The 20520-nt window shown below is 49.0% G+C and overlaps 1 protein-coding gene across 2 annotated transcripts; it reads right to left on the minus strand.

Moving 5' to 3' along the window:
• Positions 1 to 253: 253 nt before the first annotated feature.
• On the minus strand, positions 254 to 20462 carry LOC130112546 (phosphatidylinositol 5-phosphate 4-kinase type-2 beta). Of its 2 annotated transcripts, XM_056279964.1 has the most exons (10): positions 19777 to 20462; positions 14860 to 14957; positions 12662 to 12758; positions 11740 to 11892; positions 10214 to 10360; positions 7477 to 7515; positions 6735 to 6848; positions 4986 to 5247; positions 2596 to 2699; positions 257 to 1635 (listed from the first exon to the last, which is right to left on the minus strand). In XM_056279964.1, the coding sequence occupies exons 1-10, from the start codon at positions 19921 to 19923 to the stop codon at positions 1555 to 1557; spliced, it is 1242 nt and encodes a 413-aa protein (XP_056135939.1). In that variant the 5' UTR covers positions 19924 to 20462; the 3' UTR covers positions 257 to 1554. The 2 variants fall into 2 exon arrangements, with proteins under 2 accessions (XP_056135940.1, XP_056135939.1); XM_056279965.1 differs by lacking the exon at positions 2596 to 2699 and having other exon boundaries at positions 254 to 1635.
• Between the last annotated feature and the right edge of the window lie 58 nt (positions 20463 to 20520).

Genomic DNA, 20520 nt, shown 5'->3' on the forward strand with positions numbered 1-20520 from the left:
TGTTGTGTCCTGGTCGGTCGGGGGCGATAGCGTGATCCTCCCACGCCCCTGGTGAAACTCCTCACTGTCGGGTGAAAAGAAGCGGCTGGCGACTCCACATGTATCGGAGGAGGCATGTGGTAGTCTGCAGTCCTCCCCGGGATCGGCAGAGTGGGTGGAGCAGCAACCAGGACAGCCTGGAAGAGTGGGGTAATTGGCCGAATACAGTTGGGGAGACAAAGGTGGGGGGGGGGGTCCTACTTATGGAGCATACTCCATCAGCAACACGGTACACCGGTCCAGTCAGCCTCATGTGATCGTATTAACTTGACGGTGCTACCACTTATTTCAGTAAGGTGACGTTCGCAGCGATGCGGTTCGCCGAGCGAGTCAGTGATCAAATCCTTTCTGAGGGCAAAAACAATTTAAAACTCCCTTTAATATGCAATGGATCATTTTCAAGTAACTTCTCGTCTCGCTAATGTCTGTCGGTAACAAAACAATACTGTATACAAACACAAAATTGCTACATTAATGTAAACAAGATATAAAAATGATTTTTTATGGTAATAAAACAATTTGTTTGAATTCCCCTTTTTAACGTGGTTTTTTTTTCTTCTTCTTTCCTCAAACATCCACCGAGCTCGCTTGTTAAAATTTCAAAAAATGTCCAAAAACAATATGGCAACGTAACATTCAAACACCTATGTTTTTTTAAGTCGTAACGCTCGGATGCTAAGTTCGGCAGCTCGGCGTTCCGACTTACTGGGTGGAGTCATGTACATATCAGCCATGCATTTTTGATATTGCATTCATCTACTTAATAAACCATTATATATTAATTTGATCCCCCGTTGTCGTTCCAATTTGCTTCGGTTAGCGGTTCTCGTCTTTTGAGGAGGAGGAGGAGGAGGCCTGGCGGCGACTGTCAGAGAGTTGTCATGCAAGCTGACCGTTCTGCATCTATGACAGTGTGTGTGTGTGTGTGAGAGTGTGTGTGAGAGTGTGTCTCCCAACAAAACTGATAACAACAACAACACCAACCACAACAACAACATGAACAGAAACCAGACAGAACAGACTTAACTGCTGAAACTGACACACTCGTTCAAGGCATTAGTGACACAGTTCCCGTTCTGGCATGAGGAGCACACGGTGGCGATGAGGGAAGGCCGAAAAGAAGTGCAGGAAGAGTCTCGGATTCACACGATTCCAAACTGATTCGAGGGTCAGCACTCATTTTCGTCGTCGGACGCTGCAGAGGGCGGGGCTGGCTGGGGTGTTACTGACTTGGGGGGCGGGGGGGGGACCAGGACAGAGGGGAAATCCGTCGCTTTTTCCGAGGAAGAGTTCAGCGCCCTCTCTCTCTCTCTCTCTCTCTCTCTCTCTGTGGGACAGTGTAACAGCCTTGTTACTGGGCATTCCTCGGTGTACATGTTATCCCAGCCATGGGGTGGATTGACCGGATGAGATGCAGGGCCGGGCGGAGCCAAGGTGGAGGGAGTAGATGCGAGTGGGTGGGATTTGTTAAATTCGATAAGAGGATGCGGTTGGCCCGGGCTGGGATCGGTGAGTCTATGATAGGATGTTGGACATGAACTCAAAGAATCTCTTGGAGTACTGCTCTGGGTTCACCGTCGAGATCTCAGCCCCAGCCTGACGGGGGGGAACAAGGTACAAACATGAAGAATTAGAACACACACATTTCACATCACAATCTAATAACTTCATCTGATATATATATTCAATAGAGAGTTTTGTTTTCTTAGAAAATACGGTTTTTGTCCCCCCCCCCCCCCCCGTTTTTCAATTACCCCACTCTTCCGAGCCGTCCCGGTCGCTGCTCCGCCCCCTCTGCCGATCCGGGGAGGGCTGCAGACTACCACATGCCTCCTCCCATACATGTGGAGTCGCCAGTCGCTTCTTTTCACCTGACAGTGAGGAGTTTCGCCAGGGGGTCGTAGCGCGTGGGAGGATCACGCTATTCCCCCCAGTTCCCCCTCCCCCCTCAAGCAGGTGCCCCGACCGACCAGAGGAGGCTCCAGTACAGTGACCAGGACACGTACCCACATCCAGCTTCCCACCCGCAGACATGGCCAATTGTGTCCGTGGGGACACCCGACCGAGCTGGAAGTAACACGGGGATTCGAACTGGCTCCCCGGGGGTGTTGGTAGGCAACAGAATAGACCGCCACACCACCCGGACGCCCCCCAAAAAATACTGTTTTAATAGGCTCTTCCGCCCTGAAAAGACGATATTTCAACAGAAAATAATTTACAATATATTGTGTTGACATTTTCGTTTTGAGATTTGGTTCCACTTTTCATGAAATGACATAAAAACAGATTTTTCCCCATATGTAGAGAATACCTTTTTTATGACCACCCCCTTAAAAAAAAATCAAGAGCCTGGCCAAAATCCACATTTGTGCCTCATGAATTTATCTCACCTGACTTTCCCTTCTATAACTTGGGAAGATTCTTGGAATTTTTTTTTTTTTTGGACAATTTGACTTCATGGATTACATGAAGGCAGGAGTAGGTTACTGTAGTTTTAACGATAAGTCTGGTGGATTTCAACCTGTTTTCTTTGCGGATAGAGATGTTGATACCCACCCCGTGTTTCACAGTTTTGGCAGCGTGCGCTGCTTTTTTCTTTGCGTCATAGTGTGTGAGAATGTCGATGACGGCCATGAAGTACACTTCCTTCCTCACAGCACCTACAGCACGGGGCAAAATAAGCACCACATAAGGTCATGACGTCACCACTTTCACCAGCAAATGTTAAAAAAAGAGACTAGACAGGGCAAATTACCTCACTGGAATGTGTTGTGTGTAATTCTGCTGAATCGTAACCTTTAACTTTTAGCGATGTGAGAAATGTCAACAACAAATAAGTTAGATGACGAGGGTCATCTAGGCTAGATAAGGACATTTGCTGAGATCAGCCATGATCCTGGTAAAGTTCTGCAGGTGCAAAGTGAGTCCTTTTAATCCAAACCTAAAACTAATGTTTTTGCCTTAATCTACAATTATCTGCCTTTAAGTTGAGTGCTTCACAACTTGTACTGCATGACGGGTCAGTTTCTGTCTCACTGTATTTGTTCTGCTGATGAATTTATATAGTATATACAGTATTGACTATTGCAAACTGTTCTCTTCTCTCACATGGCTTTTCTCTCTCTAAATGATGTCTTCTCCTGTCTCTTCTTCTGTGTGCGTGAATGGTGTGATGTGAGTCTCCCTTGTGAGCATGTGCAGTCTATCCTCCTCCCAGCTCTCCATGGTGATGATGGTCACCACCTGGACACTGCTTTGCATCCTCCTCACATTTTTCTCCACAACTGTATCTGACCAATTACCCTACTTTTCTGAGCTGTCCCCCGGTCGCTGCTCCACCCCCTCTGCCGATCCGGGGAGGGCTGCAGACTACCACATGCCTCCTCCGATACATGTGGAGTCGCCAGCCGCTTCTTTTCACCTGACAGTGAGGAGTTTCACCAGGGGGATGTAGCACTCTACATGGTGATGGTGGTCATGTGGCTCAGGTCCTGGGCTGTTCTGGTGACATCTGGACACTGTTTGGCATCCTCATCATCACATTCTTCATATATCTTATAATTCCATTATAATTCTGTTAACCTCTTTCAACGTTGTATTGTGTAAATTGTGTAAACACAACATCCATTGCACGTTGTCCGTCTTGGGAGAGAGATCCCTCCTCTGTTGCTCTCCCTGAGGTTTTTTCCTATTTTTTTCTCCCTGTTAAAGGGATTATTTTAGGGAGTTATTCCTTATCTGATGTGAGGGTCTAAAGACAGGATGTTGTGTTGCTGTGAAGCCCACTGAGACAAATTTGTAATTTGTGATAATGGGCTACACAACTAAAATTGATTTGACTTGACAAACCAAGTCCTTTGGGGATGGCGAGATGGGGCATCAAACAGCAGCCAAACCGCTCGGCCAGAGCTGCATCCTGTGTTTTTCAATGCAGAATTCTGAGAAGTAGGCAGGGCCACGACTTAACTTTGTTTCAGTCAGCAACCTCGGCTGAATATTTGCTAATCATATTATTCCTCAGCAAAGCAAAAATATTGCATGTAGCAGCCTTAAGAATTTCCATCCATCCGTCCACACACACACACACCCATTCATACCTAGGGACAATTTAGTACGGCCAATTCACCTGACCTACATGTCTTTGGACTATGGGAGGACACCGGAGCACCCGGAGGAAACCCACACAGACACGGTGAGAACATGCAAACTCCACACAGAGGACGACCCGGGACGACCCCCAAGGTTGGACTACCCCGGGATTCGAACCCAGGACCTTCTTGCTGTGAGGCGACCGCGCTAACCGCTGCGCCACCGCCTTAAGAATGTCACCTAACTAAATCTAAACTACAATAATCTAAATTTTTTGGGAAGCTTTCGCAGGGACCCTTGGACTGCTAACCACTGGTTCCTTTTAATAATGGGACCCTAGAAACATAAGATTATTTTATGGTATAGATTATTCTGGGTATGATTTGCAGCTCATTTGCAAACAAAAATAACAATTAACAGCAGTGCCGAAACAATGGGTCAATCAACCAATAAGTCCATGAACAGAAAACTAATCAATTTCAACTGATTACTGTTCTAGTTATTTATCAAGTAAAAATACCAAACATTTGCTGATTAAAGCTTCACAAATGCTAAGACTTATTTGCCTTCCTCTGACTGATTTAGTAATAGAATTAATATTTTAGTTTTTGGTTTGTTTTTTTGTTTTTTTTATGCTGTTGTCAGCTGTTGGGCACTGCTGACTTATGAAGGGTATCTGTTTTGCTGGTTTTCATATTTTATAGACTGAATAATTTTTTTTTAAAAAAATCAACAAACTGTTTGCTAATGAAAACAATCACTGGTTGCAGCCCTAGTCGACTGTAGAGCAAGTAGGAATTAGCTGAGAACCAGTCGGTTAGCAGGTTAAAGGAACGGTTCAAAAGGGCACCACCCACTGTCGTGACTCTTGATTGCGTAGACGTCCACGGAAGGGTCAAATTCTCCAGGGCCAAAGAATCCACCAAAGTTCAGAGGGTTTCCGGGGCTGTCGGGTGGGGTGCCGAAGGAGCCGGTTAGTGCTCCGCCACCCATTCCGTCGTTCTCATACTCCTCCTCATCTCCTCCGCCCTCCACGTCCATCTCCTCCTGCTCTGCCCGGTCCACGTCATGGATGCCCACCAACAAACTGTAGTCCATGATCTTCAAGGTGGCCAGGAACTGACAAACACAAATACGCACGGGGGCAATCTGGGTATTAACCATTATGAATTCATGCCAGTAGCACGGGGGGGTGTTTCTATTTGTGTTTTCTTTCCAACCAAACACCACACCAACTGAGTTCATAGAGTAGTTATAGTTGCCCTCGGCCTGGTTGAAGGCCGTTTTATCAGTGACACCAGATGGTGTAGTGTTTTTTCCCCCCCCCCATTTTGCTCCCCAGTTGTATCCCGTCAATTACCCCACTCTTCTGAGTTGTCCCGGTCGCTGCTCCACCCCCTCTGCCGATCCAGGGAGGGCTGCAGACTACCACATGCCTCCGCCGATACATGTGGAGTCGCCAGCCACTTCTTTTCACCTGACAGTGAGGAGTTTCGCCAGGGGGACGTAGCACGTGGGAGGATCACGCTACCCCCCCCCCCAAAACAGGCTCCCCGACCAACCAGCGGAGGTGCTAGTGCAGTGATCAGGACCCCCACCCACATCTGGCTTCTCACCCGCAGATACAGCCAAATGTATGTGTAGGAACACCCAACCAAGGTGGAGGTAACATGGGGATTCGAATCGGCGATTCCCGTGTTGGTAGGCAACAGAATAGACCACTACGCTACCCCGGACGACCCCGGTGTAGTGTTGGATTGGAAAGAAAACCCGCATACACACGGCCCTCCATAGTACGTGGTTGAACAGCACTGATTTACACATTTTGGTTGCTCATACATTCCGTTTGCTGTAATGACAAAACTTAAAAAGAAGATTACAGAAAGAAAAAGTTACAAAAAGAAAAAATGTAGTGAGCTTTCTGACATCTACTGATTAAAAACCACAAAGGTTAAAACATGGCAGGCTGGTCTTGGTACTCTGGGATGTTAGCATAGCAGGATAAACACAGCTGCAGGTAATAACATAAATAATAGATCTGTTGGATGAAGATGTGCCAAAGAACCAGCATTGGCAGGATGATTGATAACTGTTAGCGCTGACAGGTGTGCTGGAACATCTACACCCAACAGATCCATTATTAATGTTATTATCTGCTGCTGTGTTTATCCTGCTATGCTAACATCACAGAGTTCCAAGACCAGCCTGCTATGTCCCCCCCCCCCCTATTGTATCTGGCCAATTACCCGCTCTTCCGAGCCGCCCCGGTCACTGCTCCCGGCCGCTGCCATGCCATAGCCTGCCATGTTCTAACCTTTACATGGTTTTTAACCTGTAGATGTCAGTACACTCACTAAAAGGGTCTAGGGTTTAATGACTCTAAGGAACAACAAAGGTCAACAAAATCAGAATTAGGCAACTCAAGCTCCTCAGGCAGAGTTTGAGACCTCATGGTAAAAGTACACAGAGTATTATCAGGTATGCGATGTAAATATTGCCCAGGGTTTACGCTGTAAACATTATCCAAAAAAACAAAAACAAAACAAAACTCAAAATCCACCCTTTGACTAGATAGCAAAATACAATTTTCTTGATTTTCTTCCTACCTCTACATCGCGCTTTAACTTTTCCAAGAATAGCTTCTTGTTGTCGTCTCCTATCTGCAGCTTCTGGCCCTCATTGAGAAAGTCGTTGTCTTTAAAAGTGGGGAGCTCCTTGGCCTTAAAAAGACAAAGCCATACATGATGGAAGGATGTAGCTCATAGGTTTCAATGTTGGAACAGTTTCGACTTCACTTGTCGGGTACACAATGCAGCCGGTGCAACGAAATTCCTTCGTGCTGTTGTTGCGACGGACAGCGCGACCGCGTTGACTTCGACCGACGTGAGCCTGACACTGCGTCGATTAAAAACAAAGTCTTTCTTTTCCCTTCTTTCCCCGTGCCGTCTCTTTGCACGAGTTGAACGTGCACGCTGGCTCCGTCTCGACTACAAACTCTACTCACGATGACAGCGAGGCTCCTTCTGCGTCTGTTTGAGAACGATCGGGTAGTGATTTGAACAAAAAGCACAATCTGTATTTTTCCCGAGGACCTGTAATCTACTGCGTCCTGCTGTGTTGAGGATGACAGCGTGCTGCGACGCACCGGTTTCACTGTGCATATTAATACACATTGCACAGAAAGATCACAGAACTTGCAAGACATCGGGGGGGGGGGGGGGAAGAGAGATTACAGTCAACATCTCATCCTAGAGCTATCTTTAGATGTGACAGGGCTGCTGGAACAAAGTCCACTTATTTTATTTTTTTCCCACATAAACAGCCTTAGGCGAAAAGAAAGAACTGTACCTTTTCCTTGTCACTGGCTTCCCTTGAGACAGTAGAACCCTGAGTGAGGTGGAAATAAAACAAGAGGGAGGGGGAGAAATGATAAAATCAGTTTTTGACATGTGCAGAGTAACAGTACAGCTCACAGAGAAACGCTTGCTTAAGATCTCAGCGCAATAAAAACGGCGTCCAAACCCAAACTATGGAATATGGACGTATCTCAGGACACACAATCCGATGAGACGGTCCGAAGTTGCTGTCAGCTGACCAAAGAGGCGCTGGATGCCAGTCAGCGCAGAAAGGGACGGGGGTGGATTAGAGGCCTGGGCTATCATATTTTCCATCCCTCCTTAGACAACATGCTTTACAGGTTATCGATATCAGAAAGGAAAAGTCCCCCCCCCCCGCCCCCGGAGAATGCCTGGCAGGCAGAGCTTAGTGAGGGGGTGTCAAGAAGCATACAGATACAGCGGATATAAAAAGTCTACACAACCCTTTTAAAGTGGCAGGTTTTTGTGCTGTAAAAAAAAAAAAGAAATCAAGATAAATCATGTCGTAACTTCCCCCCCCCCCCCCTTAATGGGTAATTGCATGGCGGTCTGGGTACCAGTTCGAATCCCCTTGTTACTTCCGGCTTGGTCGGGCGTCCCTACAGACACAATTGCCCGTGTCTGCAGGGGGGGAAGCTGGGGATGTGGGTATGTGCCCTGGTCGCTGCACTAGCGCCTCCTCTGGTCGGTCGGGGGCGCCGGTTCAGGAGGGAGGGGGAACTGAGGGGAATAGCGTGATCCTCCCATGTGTTATGGCCCCCTGGTGAAACTCCTCACTGTCAGGTGAAAAGAAGTGGCTGGCGACTCCACATGTATCGGAGGAGACAATCTTCAACAAGTGGAAAAAATATGGCACAACGGTGATACTACCAAAAACTGAACATCCCTCCAAAATTGAGGAGAAGACAAGGAAAAAACTGGTCAGGGAGGCTGCAAAGACGTCTACAGCAACATTAAAGGAGCTGCAGGAACTTCTGGCAAGTGCTGGTTGCTCCCGACATGTGACAACAATCCCGTATTCTTCATATGTTTGGGCTACGGGGGTAGAGTGGTAGGATGGAAGCCTTTTCACACGAACAAAAATGAGACCAAGACCTGATGAGACCAAGGTTGAACTGTTTGGCCATAATCCCAAAAAGGTACAAAAAAACAACAACACGGCACACCAGCAAAAGAACACCATACCCACGGTGAAGCATGGTGGCGGCAGCATCAGGCTTTGAGGCTGCTTCTGTTCAGCCAGAACTGGGGCTTTACTCAAGGCCGAGGGAATCGTGACTAACGCCAAATACCAGCCAAGTTTGGTGCAAAACCTTCAGGCGTCTGCTAGAAAGATGAAGATGAAGAGGAATTTCATCTTGCAGCACGACAACGACCCAAAGCATACATCTCAATCTACAAAGGAGTGGCTTCACCAAAACAAGATCCACATTCTGGCCCAGTCAGAGTCCAGACGTGGATACAATAGAACATCTGTGGGGTGACCTGAAGAGGGCAGTGCACAGGAGATGCCCTCACAATCTGACGGCTCTAGAAGGTTTTTTTTTATACAAGGAAGAGTGGGAAAATATTGCCAAGTCAAGCTGATGTCAAGCTGACAGACTCTTACCCAAAAAGAGCGAGTACTGCAATAAAGTCAAAAGGTGCTTCAACAACGTCTTAGTTTAGGGGTGTGGACACTTACACATCCATGTTACCGTAGGATTTTTATTTCTATTTTTGGTCCCTAAAAGGTGTATTTGGTTTTCACTTGAAAGTCATAGATCGCAATTTCACATTAAAGGTGGAAAAAGTTCCAACATGATTTATCTGACATCACAAAGACTTGAACACCCCCGAACAGGCCAGACCGACCGACTGACCGACCAGAGGCGCTAATGCAGCAACCAGGACACATACCCACATCTGGCCTCCCACCCACAGACACAGCCAGTTGTGTCTGTAGGGACGTCTGACCAAGCCGGAGGTAACACGGGGATTTGAACTAGCGATCCCCGTGTTGGTAGGCAACGGAATAGACCGCTATGCTACCCGGACACCCTGTATTGAGTGTTTTGTTATGTGAGGAGCTGTTTTCTCTCCTACTCTGCTCTATGCTGGACTGTTACAGTACATAACCAGAGCAGCAAAGAAAGAAAAGAGAAAGGGAGCAAGAAAGAGCATCAAAAGATTCCTCCCTTAGTGTGCGATGTATGTGGAATGAGCTGGAACCGCTGCGCCGATTCATTTTGAAAGGGCAACGGCCAATAGGGAAACTCCCACTTCTGTGTTTACTGGCGATGTCGTTGGTCAGCTGACCAATCGGGTAACTTAAGTGAGATTGTCGGTCACCTGATCCAGCGGCCAAATGATCCCTCAGTCAGTCATGCTAAACCTGACTACCCAGGGGAGCCTTGTGTTTGTAGGGTTGGCCCGCCGGTCCGGTCCAGCCAAAAACCAAAGCGAGCTCCTTGACTGGCGGCTTCAATTTCTGTTCACATTTTGCACTCAGCACTAACCCTGACTCTATTTCTGAGTACCTGAAATAAATCAAACATAAACCTGAACAGACTGACAGTTGTAAAACACTGCACCTTCTTTTAAGCATAGCTATCCAAAGTGCCTTACTTCACTGTTAACACATTATTTATGTCCTCTGGCACAGGTCACCGCAGGGGGAGTCAAGCCCCCTGACCCTGGTTCAGGCGAACAGGCGGTAGACGTCCTACCTTTAGGTCATACTTGCGGTGTACGGTCAGGCGATGGCTGAACACGTTTCGGGTAACCACCATGTAGGTTTCCACGCCATCCACAGTTAGTCTGTACATTCCCAGGAACTGTGGCAGAAGTGTGCTGCCATGACACTCCACTATAAACTATAGCAACAGGAGAGGACAGAAAAAACACGGGGGACAGATGCCATGCTCCGGTTAAGGGAGAGCAAACACTGAATCAAGCGTGAAACTGAAGCACCGACTCACATTAACACCAGAACAACCAAGCCGGTCACTTTGACGGTTTTGGATTTTCAAAGTTTAATAACTTTGTGGGGGGGGGGGGGGGGATACAGACCTGCCACTCCCTGAATGTGCCTGAAATGGCATATATTTGCTTTAAAAATTTGTTTTAGATCAATTGCACACAAAAAAAGTTATGATAAGATCTACATAAAACGACCACGAGCGGTCAAAATGACCGCACGTAATGTCACTATTCACTATTTCGTGACGTTTATTGCTCCGTCCTAGAAACACACCAGCGTTCTCCAGTGCAGAGAAACAGTCTGAACTGATTTCTGATTATTTCCAACATGTCTGGTTACAGGCGCACCATGATTCCCACCAAGGCATTGCAGTATTTAGAGGTGATGGACAGCGGCCATTTGAAATTGTTTGAAAAATAGTATTAAAGTTGTTAAAATGTTAATTTTGGTGTCAGTTGTTTCCTAACAGGCATACTAACATATGCAAAGCATTAATATCCAAATTGGGTATTTGTCTTGACAGAACATAGAGTTTAAAAACCATGACCGCCCAAGGTCGTTCTGGTAGTTTTTAAGTTCCAGTCGTTGTTTGGGACTGTTTCGATATTTATTTATTATTTTTTTTTAATTTCACGTTTTATAGGCCTTGTTACGTTTGTTAGATTAGCAATATGTGTTTTCCATTTTGTTTTTCAGGTAATATTTTCCCTTTTTCAATTTTGCTATTCAAGTTCGACCATGTCTCTCTGAAGTTTAAATTGTTCAAAAATAGTATTATAGTTGTTAAAATGTTAATTTTGGTGTCAGTTAGTTTCATAACAGACACACTAAGATATGCCATGCATTAACATCTCAATTGGGTACTTGTCTTGACAGAATATAGAGTTTAAAAAACCGGCGGTCATTTTGACCGCCCATGGTCATTTTAAGTAGGAGTGAAATCCCGGTCGTTCTAGTGCTAAATCTGAAATGGCAGGTGTTGAATTGCATTACTGTCTCACTTATGTACGTCTCGCACAATAGTTTGAATTCAAAGCAAAGGAGAACATGTGAAAGTAAAGCTTCCCAATAAAGGTGACCATTTCTAATTACTTTCACAGATCACGCTCCTAAATTTCTATCCTTGTACTGCAAAATGTCTCAGTTGCGGACCATCTGTGCTTCGGAAAGATATCAAAGCAGGACTCTGGTTAAGGAACATTAAGGAACATCAGAAAGCACCAAAGTCGACTATGCATATTCATGTACGTGAGTGCGAGTGTTGGCCCCCACCTGGTGATATTTCTTGAGAATGTTGTGCATCTCAGCGATGTCCTCACTGGACACGGTCTTGATGACAAAGCGGTGGTCGTAGCTGGAGAGGAAGCGGTTACCGAAACGACCTTGGGAGTCACTGTTGAGTGGAGCACTCCTTGTCAGGGAGTTCTGATCAGCAGCATATGGGGGGGGGGGGGGCATAAACAGACAAGGATCAGAGAAAATATATCCCTGTCCATTTAAACTCAATAGCATCTATTGAACCTTCAGTTTTAATCACAATGGGGGTACAGTAGAGGTTTGCCGAGCAATCTTCAAGGTGCTCCTGATCCAAGGTGACCAACATCAGGCTGCTCCAGATAAATCTCTTAAATAGTTGTGTTTTATTGTGTACGTATGTGTACAAGGTTATAACCCAGCCACTGATGCGCAAACCAGTTTGTTCTTAGTGCCGGTCCCAAGCCTGGATAAATGGGGAGGACTGCGTCAGGAAGGGCATCCGGCATAAAATCTTTGCCAAATCAAATACGCGGCTCATAAATCAGATTTCCACACCGGATCGGTCAAGGCCCGGGTTACCAACAACCGCCACCGGTACTGCTGGCCAGCAGGGTGCCGGTGGAAACTATGCTACTGTTGGGCGGAGGAGAGGGAGAGGGAGGAAGGCATGTCCAGAGGCAGCGGGAGAGGAGGAAGGTGTAGGAGCGTGGCGGTGAGAGTCGGAACTTTGAATGTTGGCACTTGAGATGCCGGGTATACTGGGAGAAGGATGCTGAATACGGAGCTGCCAGGGAAGAGGAAAAGAGGAAGGCCAAAGAAGGAGCTTTATGGATGTGGTGAGGGAGGACATGCAGGTGGCTGGTGTGACAGAGGAAGATGCAGAGGACAGGAAGAGATGGAAATGGATGATCCGCTGTGGCGGATGAGCACGCCTCACCTGGTAGTCCTGGTCGTCGATGCAGAACCTCTCCCTCAGATTTCGGAACACCATTGGGCAGTATTCCTTAAACTTAAAGCGGCTGGGCAGGTTTTCTCTGAGAGGAGAGAGAGCAGGACGGAGGATCAGCACGACGCCCAGCAGCTTCGGGGCGAGGCAGGCTTACAAGACGAAGCAGATCGGGGACTGATCCCCAAGTTTGCTCGCGTGGTGTTGGGTTGGCTACGGCTGGTGGTTTATGTTCTTATTTCGCCATGCATCTTAACTGTATACAGTTTTAGACAACAGAGCAATTACAGTACGCTATTTTCAGCCGGGGTCTACTGTTAGAAAATGAATTTAAACACACTGGTCAGCATGCTTGCTACACGCTGGACAGAATCAACCAGCGTTCACGTTGGGGACAAGCAGAAGCAGCCCCAACACTTGGGTACTTCCATCCATCCATTATCCAAACCATTTATCCTGCTCTCAGGGTCGCGGGGATGCTGGAGCCTATCCCATTGGGTGGCAGGCGGGGAGACACCCTGGACAGGCCGCCAGGCCATCACACAGACACACACCTAGGGACAATTTAGTATGGCCGAGTCACCTGACCTACATGTCTTTGGCCGGTGGGAGGAAACCAGAACACCCAGAGGAAACCCACACGGACACGGGGAGAACATGCAAACTCCACACAGAGGACAACCCGGGATGACCCCCCCAAGGTTGGACTACCCCGGGGCTCGAACCCAGGACCTTCTTGCCGCGAGGCAACCGCGCTAACCACTGCGCCACCGTGCCGCCACTTGGCTACTTTAAGATCTAACTTAATTTTCAGTGTTGCAAACAATTAAAACAGACTTCATGTAACGTAAGATGGAGGCTTTGCTGAAGTTCGCAATGTAACACATCAATTTGGCTGACTAGTCAACACAAAGCAAGAGATGCCAACCAGATCTAAGAAGAGCTCAGAAAAAATTTTTGGGGATATTTTCCCTCGTTTTTCTCCCCAGTTGTATCCGGCCAATTACCCCCCACTCTTCCAAGCCATCCCGGTCTCTGCTCCACCCCCTCTGCCGATCCGGGGAGGGCTGCAGACTACCGCATGCCTCCTCCCATACATGCGGAGTCGCCAGCTGCTTATTTTCACCTGACAGTGAGGAGTTTCGCCAGGGGGATGTAGAGCATGGGAGGATCACGCCTATCTTCCCAGTGCCCCCTCCCCCCAAACAGGCGCCCTGACCGACCAGAGGAGGCGCTAGTGCAGCAACCAGGACACATATCCACATCTGGCTTCCCACCGGCAGACAGGGCCAATTGTGTCTGTAGGGACTCCCGACCGAGGCGGAGGTAATGCGGGGATTTGAACCAGCGATCCCCGTGTTGGTAGGCAACGGAATAGACCGCCACGCCACCCGGACGCCCCGTCTCAAAATATTCTATGAAACCTGCACAATAAGCGGTCTTCTCCCCTCTCTTTCTCTCTCAAACAAAGACTTTCTCTCCTAACCACTTTTCCCCGTACTCGGTTATGAAGGAACAAAGCACTCAATTCAACTTACTGCTCTCAAAAGAATATGACGGAAGAGCACAACCCTCCACCTAAAAGTTGCACAGAGAACACAACTGGGCTACAATCATACGCCTGACAGGCATTTTGAACGTGGGTTATTTGCATTGCAGGGCTGCTTGGTTATGTGCTCGGCGGATGCATTGGGGACAACCTCTATCTGAACACACTGCCTGATCCTGCAGAGCCACCTCCGTTCTGATATTCTGCACCGGTCATACTGATGGAGACACTGAGAAGTTTCCACCAGCCTTTGCTGAACAACACAAACCTTGAGTGGATTAACTAAGTTCAAATTTTGTATTTTTTTATTTTTTTTAACCGTTCTGATGTGGGAGGAAACCGGAGCACCCGGAGAAAACCCGCCGCAGACACGGGGAGAACATGCAAACGCCACACAGAGGACGACCTGGGATGACCCCCCCCCCCCCCCCCCCCTAGGTTGGACAATCGAACCCAGGACCTTCTCGCTGTGAGGCGGCAGCGCTGACCACTGAAGCCACCGGGGCCGCCCCAATGAATGAAGAATGGCTTTATTTAGCAGTACCGCTCTTTTGTCGGCTTTCTGGACTCAAGTTTCGTTCGACCAGTAAGAAAAGTAGTTCCCAGGAGAGAGACAGTGGTGAATCTTGACTGCACCTACTTGTTAAAAAGGTGGTTGTCCACTTTGATCTTGCTGTAAGCTTTAAAGTCGTCAGGCATCAGCATCACTGGTACAGGCACGTTACTTAACTCGTTGATCTGAAGGACAGGCAGACGAGAAACAGAAGAAGAAGAGAACCAATGAAAAGGTTGCCAGGCTGATCCTCACACCATCGCTACACTACTGCAATACTGGCTATGGCTACTTTCAATTCAGAAGAGGGTGCGGCTTGTTTGTTTATTTACTCGGCAATTAAGGTGTTAAAAAGTTACCTGTAAAACAGGTGTTCTACTGTGACAGTGACCAACGAATCAAATAGTCGCACACTAACTGCAGTCTCAGAACATAAGTCAATACTTTACATTTCAAAAATAAAAATAAAATTCTATTAGAAAACTGCGGACCAGGAAATTAAAGAAAAAATTGTGTCAACAGTATCACAATTCATGTTGCGATGCTACAAAAAAATTGTAAATATGACACCTTAAAAACGTGTTGAAGTACCGTATCCAACAAATTCTACCGTGTTCTATCCATTTTGTGCAGCACTAAATCTTTTTTTTATTTTTTATTTATTTTTCCACCTTTTTCTCCCCAGTTGTACTTGGCCAATTACCCCACTCTTCCCGAGCCGTCCTGGTCGCCGCTCCATCCCCTCTGCTGATCCGGGGGAGGGCTGCAGACTACCACACGCCTCCTCCGATACATGTGGAGTCACCAGCCGCTTCTTTTCACCTGACAGTGAGGAGTTTCACCAGGGGGACGTAGCACGTGGAAGGATCACGCTATTCCCCCCAGAACAGGCACCCCGACCGACCAGAGGAGGCGCTAGTGCAGCGACCAGGACACGTACCCACATCCGGCTTCCCACCCGCAGACACGGCCAATTGTGTCTGCAGAGATGCCCGACCAAGCCAGAGGCAACACGGGGATTCGAACCAGCGATCCCCGTGTTGGTAGGCAACGGAATAGAACCGCCGCGCCACCCGGACGCCCTAGACACTAAATCTTCGAGTGTATCCGCCAGCAACGACCATCAACTTGGGGGCCAAAAAAGAAAAAAAAGTTAACAGTCCCCCTCTCAATCCCCCATTACACTGATCTTATCTGCAGCAACACATTGACAGAAACAAACCGTAGATGAATGGAAAACAAATACAAGAGGGAAAGGCAAAAGATAGAAATGTAACTGAAAAGGAATACGACTAGCGAGGGCCAGCTGAAGATACAAGGCTCAAAAGTGAGGGGACTGATCTAAAATGAAGTATGAGGATAGGAAATCGTGGGCACTAGTACACTGTATGCCACGTGGTTACGACGTCAAACCTCCGGCACTAAACAGTAACGCCACAATAAGTCTCGATGCTACGGGAAATCCAAAGTGCAATCGGCATGTCAGCGTTGAGATGATCCCTTATTCCCCTGCAGTGTGACCGTGGCATATCTGTGCAGCATAGCCGTAAATTATACCCAATTCAGCTTTAAGCGACGCTTCGTTGTGCCAGACGCAGTTAATTTCAACAGCCCACAAGTAACTGTTACACATGTTGAATTAATTCATTCAACACTTGTCTTCAGACCTGGCCCCGATCTCCTGGGAGAACTGGCCTCAGGCCAGGTCCCATTTAAGTCATTAAATTGAATGACGGCTATATTTACACACTATTTACACAGGAACACCACCTCCAACTTAATCTCTCCAAGACCGAGCTCGTCATCATCCCCGTAATTCCGGCAATTCAACACCACATAAATGTCCGGCTCAGCTCGTCACCATTAACACCACGCGGGTCTGCTAGAAATATCGGGGTAGTGATTGACAACGAGCTAACTTTTGCCCGACCATATTTCCAGGCTCCTGATCCTGCAGATTCGCTCTGTACGTCAGGGAGATCAGAAAGTACCCGTCGGAGCACTCGGCACAGCTCCTCCTCGTCTCACGACTTGACTCCTGCGACGGCCTACCGGCTGGTGTACCGGCACACACCGTCCAACCTCTGCAGATGATTCAGAGTGCAGCACCGCACCTGGTTCTCCACCAGCAAAACCACGCACATGTCACACCTCCCTTCAGTTCTCGCCACTGGCTCCCTGCATCGAGTTCAAATCCTTGATGCTGTGGCCTCCAGGGCAGTCACTGGATCTGCACCCACACACAAAGCATCACACATCAGGCTGTGTACCCAACACCCACCCCCCCGAGGTCTGCAAATGAGCACCGGCTGCTGGCGCCTCCACCGCGTGGAATGAGTTTCTCAATCCAGACTCATGCGGGGTGCTCCCACGGTGGAACGAGCTACCCAGCTCATTACGGTCCACAGAGACACTCGCCACCTTCGAAGACCACCGGACGACCCCGCTCTTTCCGGAACACCTGAATAACTGATTCTAGCTTAGCGGTGACTACCGTTCTTGTTGATGTTAACCCAATTAGTTCTAAGCTGATGTATCCACATTGCACAAACAACATAGGAGTACATAACAAAAGCAAAAAAAAGCTTTACTAATACAACTTTTATTTCTACTTTGATTCCCCAAAGTTATTTTTAGTTTTTAGTTTTTTTGGTATTTTCCAACTTTATTTGATAGCGATAGTAGAGAGACAGGAAAGGCAGCGGATGACATGCAGCAAAGGGCCTGGGCCGGATTCGAACCCAGGCCACCGCGGCAGGGACTCAGCCTTGTGTGGTGCCACTCTACCGGGCGAGCCACCGGGGCACCCCCCCGCCTCTCGTGTACACCGCTTTGGACAAAAGCGTCCGCTAAATGAATAAACGTAAGACGAAAACGAGCGTCCTGTGAGATAATGCCGCACTGTGCATTGGCTCTTTTGGAGAAAACGTACACAGTATCGCTGCTGGCCTGGGATCAAATCCTACCAGCAACTTTCTCTGTGATGTCTCACCTACTCTATCTCCTTCAGCCATGCTACCATCTAGATAAGTTTGGGTGGGGGTGGGAGGGTGGGGGGGACAACCCAGCCTCCTTTGGACAAATAAATAAAACTTGCATGCATGGCCACACAACGGTGGCAGGGTGCATCTCTTGCCCGTAAACTGATCTGTCTCGTGTCTCTGACATACTGCTGACCGCCGCTTGTCTGTGAGCCGGTGTATGGTCCCGGGCAGCTTGTGAAATTGAATTGCCCTTCTGGGACGAATACAGTTGTCTGAATCTGAATAAAACGACCCCAAAAAAGAAGAGGTTTTCTGAGGGACAACTGTGTCGCGAAAGTTGTGCGCGTCTGACAAGACGAGCGAGTGGATGTGTGGCTCACCTCGGCTCCAGCATCACGACCAGGGCATTGTTAAAAACGCGTATGACTATCTTATAAATCTGGTGACTACGAGAGGCCTTTGACGGGAGGTCTGGTCGATGCCTTGGAACAGCTCGCCACCCACACCTCAAATCCCTACGCCCATACCCTGGCTGCCAACGATCATCCGCATACGGGATGCGAGGCCGATTGTGGTGTTCCCAATTTGTTTGTAGGATCTCTGGTTTACAAATTAACAGGCGGGTTTTTCTGTCCCCCGGCTTGTGACGGACAAGCTGGTCCCTAAACGGCTGTGTTTCCCGCCGCCATCGTAGCAAGCGCAAAGTTGGTTAACGGGAAACAAATCCGCCGTTGTCTGGAAATTCCTTCTGGTTAGAGACAAGTGTTGGGTCAATGTCGGAATCCATCAATTAGTCTGACTGAAAAAGTCCAGTCTCCTTGCCCCGGGGGGTAATGACCGCACTGTAACGAAGCAAGTCACCGACAAAGGGACGGGACGGGACGGGGGGGGGGGGGGGGATAACAGTAGTTAACACACCTTACACAGGGCTGTGGTATTTAGGCCACAATGTCCCTAATGCTGACAGGTGTATTCACGCTTATTTAGCCTTGGTCCAAAGCTCGAGGCTTGGACATTATGTCACACGAGAGGCCGGCTCACCGGTCTCAAGTCAAGAAGATGAAGGGGTGAGAGGGAGCAACAACAAAAAAAACCACACCCCCTCCATTACAAAAAAAAGGGAGCAAGAACAAGTTTCGACTCTGCCCAATCACATCCCCGTCGTCGTGAAGATCTACTCTGCTTTTTATAGCCATACGGAGCTTAGCTTCAAATGAGCGCGATGTGCGCTCTCTTCTATTTATAGGCCCGACGGGTGACACGATGTGGCGTCCAGCCTGCGGAGTGACCGCCGGCACTTTGCCCAGGAACTGCAACAGAAGCTCGGGGCCGCCGCCTCACTTTCATCTGGCGACCACAGTAAGAGTGGAGCCTCTTCAACAACGGGCAGGCAGGCAGGCGGGCCGTCCGTCTGCTAGCAAGTCGTGAGGCCGCACGGCTTTAACTTGCTTCGGCCCTGCCTGTCACACCCACCTCCCATGGCTGCACCCCGCACACGCAAACACACGCACGCACGCGCACGCACGCACGCACGCACACGCTCACGACTTTGGCTCCGGCTTCAGAAAGCGGCGCTGATTTCCGCTGGCAGAACTCCGTCACGATGAGTCGAGCGGTTAAAATTAAGAAAGTAATGATCCGCTACTGCTCGGGGGGGGGGGCTCTAGGTGATCTTCACCCTATGCACCGGTACACATCAACGCCTAGCGACACCTCTGCAAACCCGCACGCCTCTAGCACGCGCCGAACAGCCGGCCAAGCCAGCCAGCGCGCGCGGGGGGGGGGGGGGTTATCTCCGCGAGGAGGCAACGACCCCCCCCCCCAGATTTAAAACAAAGCAGGCGACCATCGGCCGAGCCGCAGCACAGGCGCGCGGAAGTTGGGCTTTGACAGACAAGGCAGCTGCGTCGCCGAGCCGGCGAGCCGGACCCGAACCGGAAAACAAGGGGGGGGGGGACGAACTTCAACTCGCGACTTAAAAACACGGGAGAGAGAACAAGAATAACAATGGGTCGTTTACCGTATGGTTGACACCCCACATCAAAACGCTGAGAATGGGCTCGCTCGCGCGGAACAACTTCACTTTCTGTCCGATGAAGTGTTTCTTTTTAGTCTTGGTCTTGCTGGCGCTCGCGGGCGCCGCGGCGCTGGTACAGTTGGATGACATGTCTCCCTCGCGCTGGACGGCAGCACGGCTGGACGGCAAGGCGACCGACCGCCCGCAAGGCGCCTCTCTCTCCGCCGCCGGCCCGGCTCAAGCTCGGAGCGAAGCCCGCTTAGGTGATCAGATCCGCAGTGAGGAGCGCGGCGACTACAACTGCATCATGCCCGCCGTCCGACTCGCAGCGCCTCGGAATAAACTGCTTGTTGTTGTTGTTGTTGTTGTTGTTGTTGCTGTTGTTGCGAATCAACGGCACAGCATTTTGCGCCGTCACCACCCTTCCTCCCGAGCAGAGGCCCGCGGTTTGAGTCCGGAGAGCGGCGCACGGAGCAGGCAGCCCGCAGAGAAGACGGCTAGCCGGCCATCCAGCCACACCGCACACGCCTGTCTTCGCAGGGACGCGCCGCCGGAGCGCCGGAGACTTCCTCGATAACTCCTCCCCCCCCCTCCTTCTCTATCGCCGTCCGCGGCACAAAACGATAAATGATTCGCTTGTTATGTACTATGTAATCCCATTATGATGCGCCGGAGGTTGTTGTCACCAGTTTTTTGGGGGGGGATCTCCTCAAGATGGCGTCTATGTTGCGCTTTGTAGTGAGAAGC

Source organism: Lampris incognitus, chromosome 5, assembly GCF_029633865.1.
Source record: "Lampris incognitus isolate fLamInc1 chromosome 5, fLamInc1.hap2, whole genome shotgun sequence".
Classification (NCBI taxonomy): Eukaryota; Metazoa; Chordata; class Actinopteri; order Lampriformes; family Lampridae; genus Lampris; species Lampris incognitus.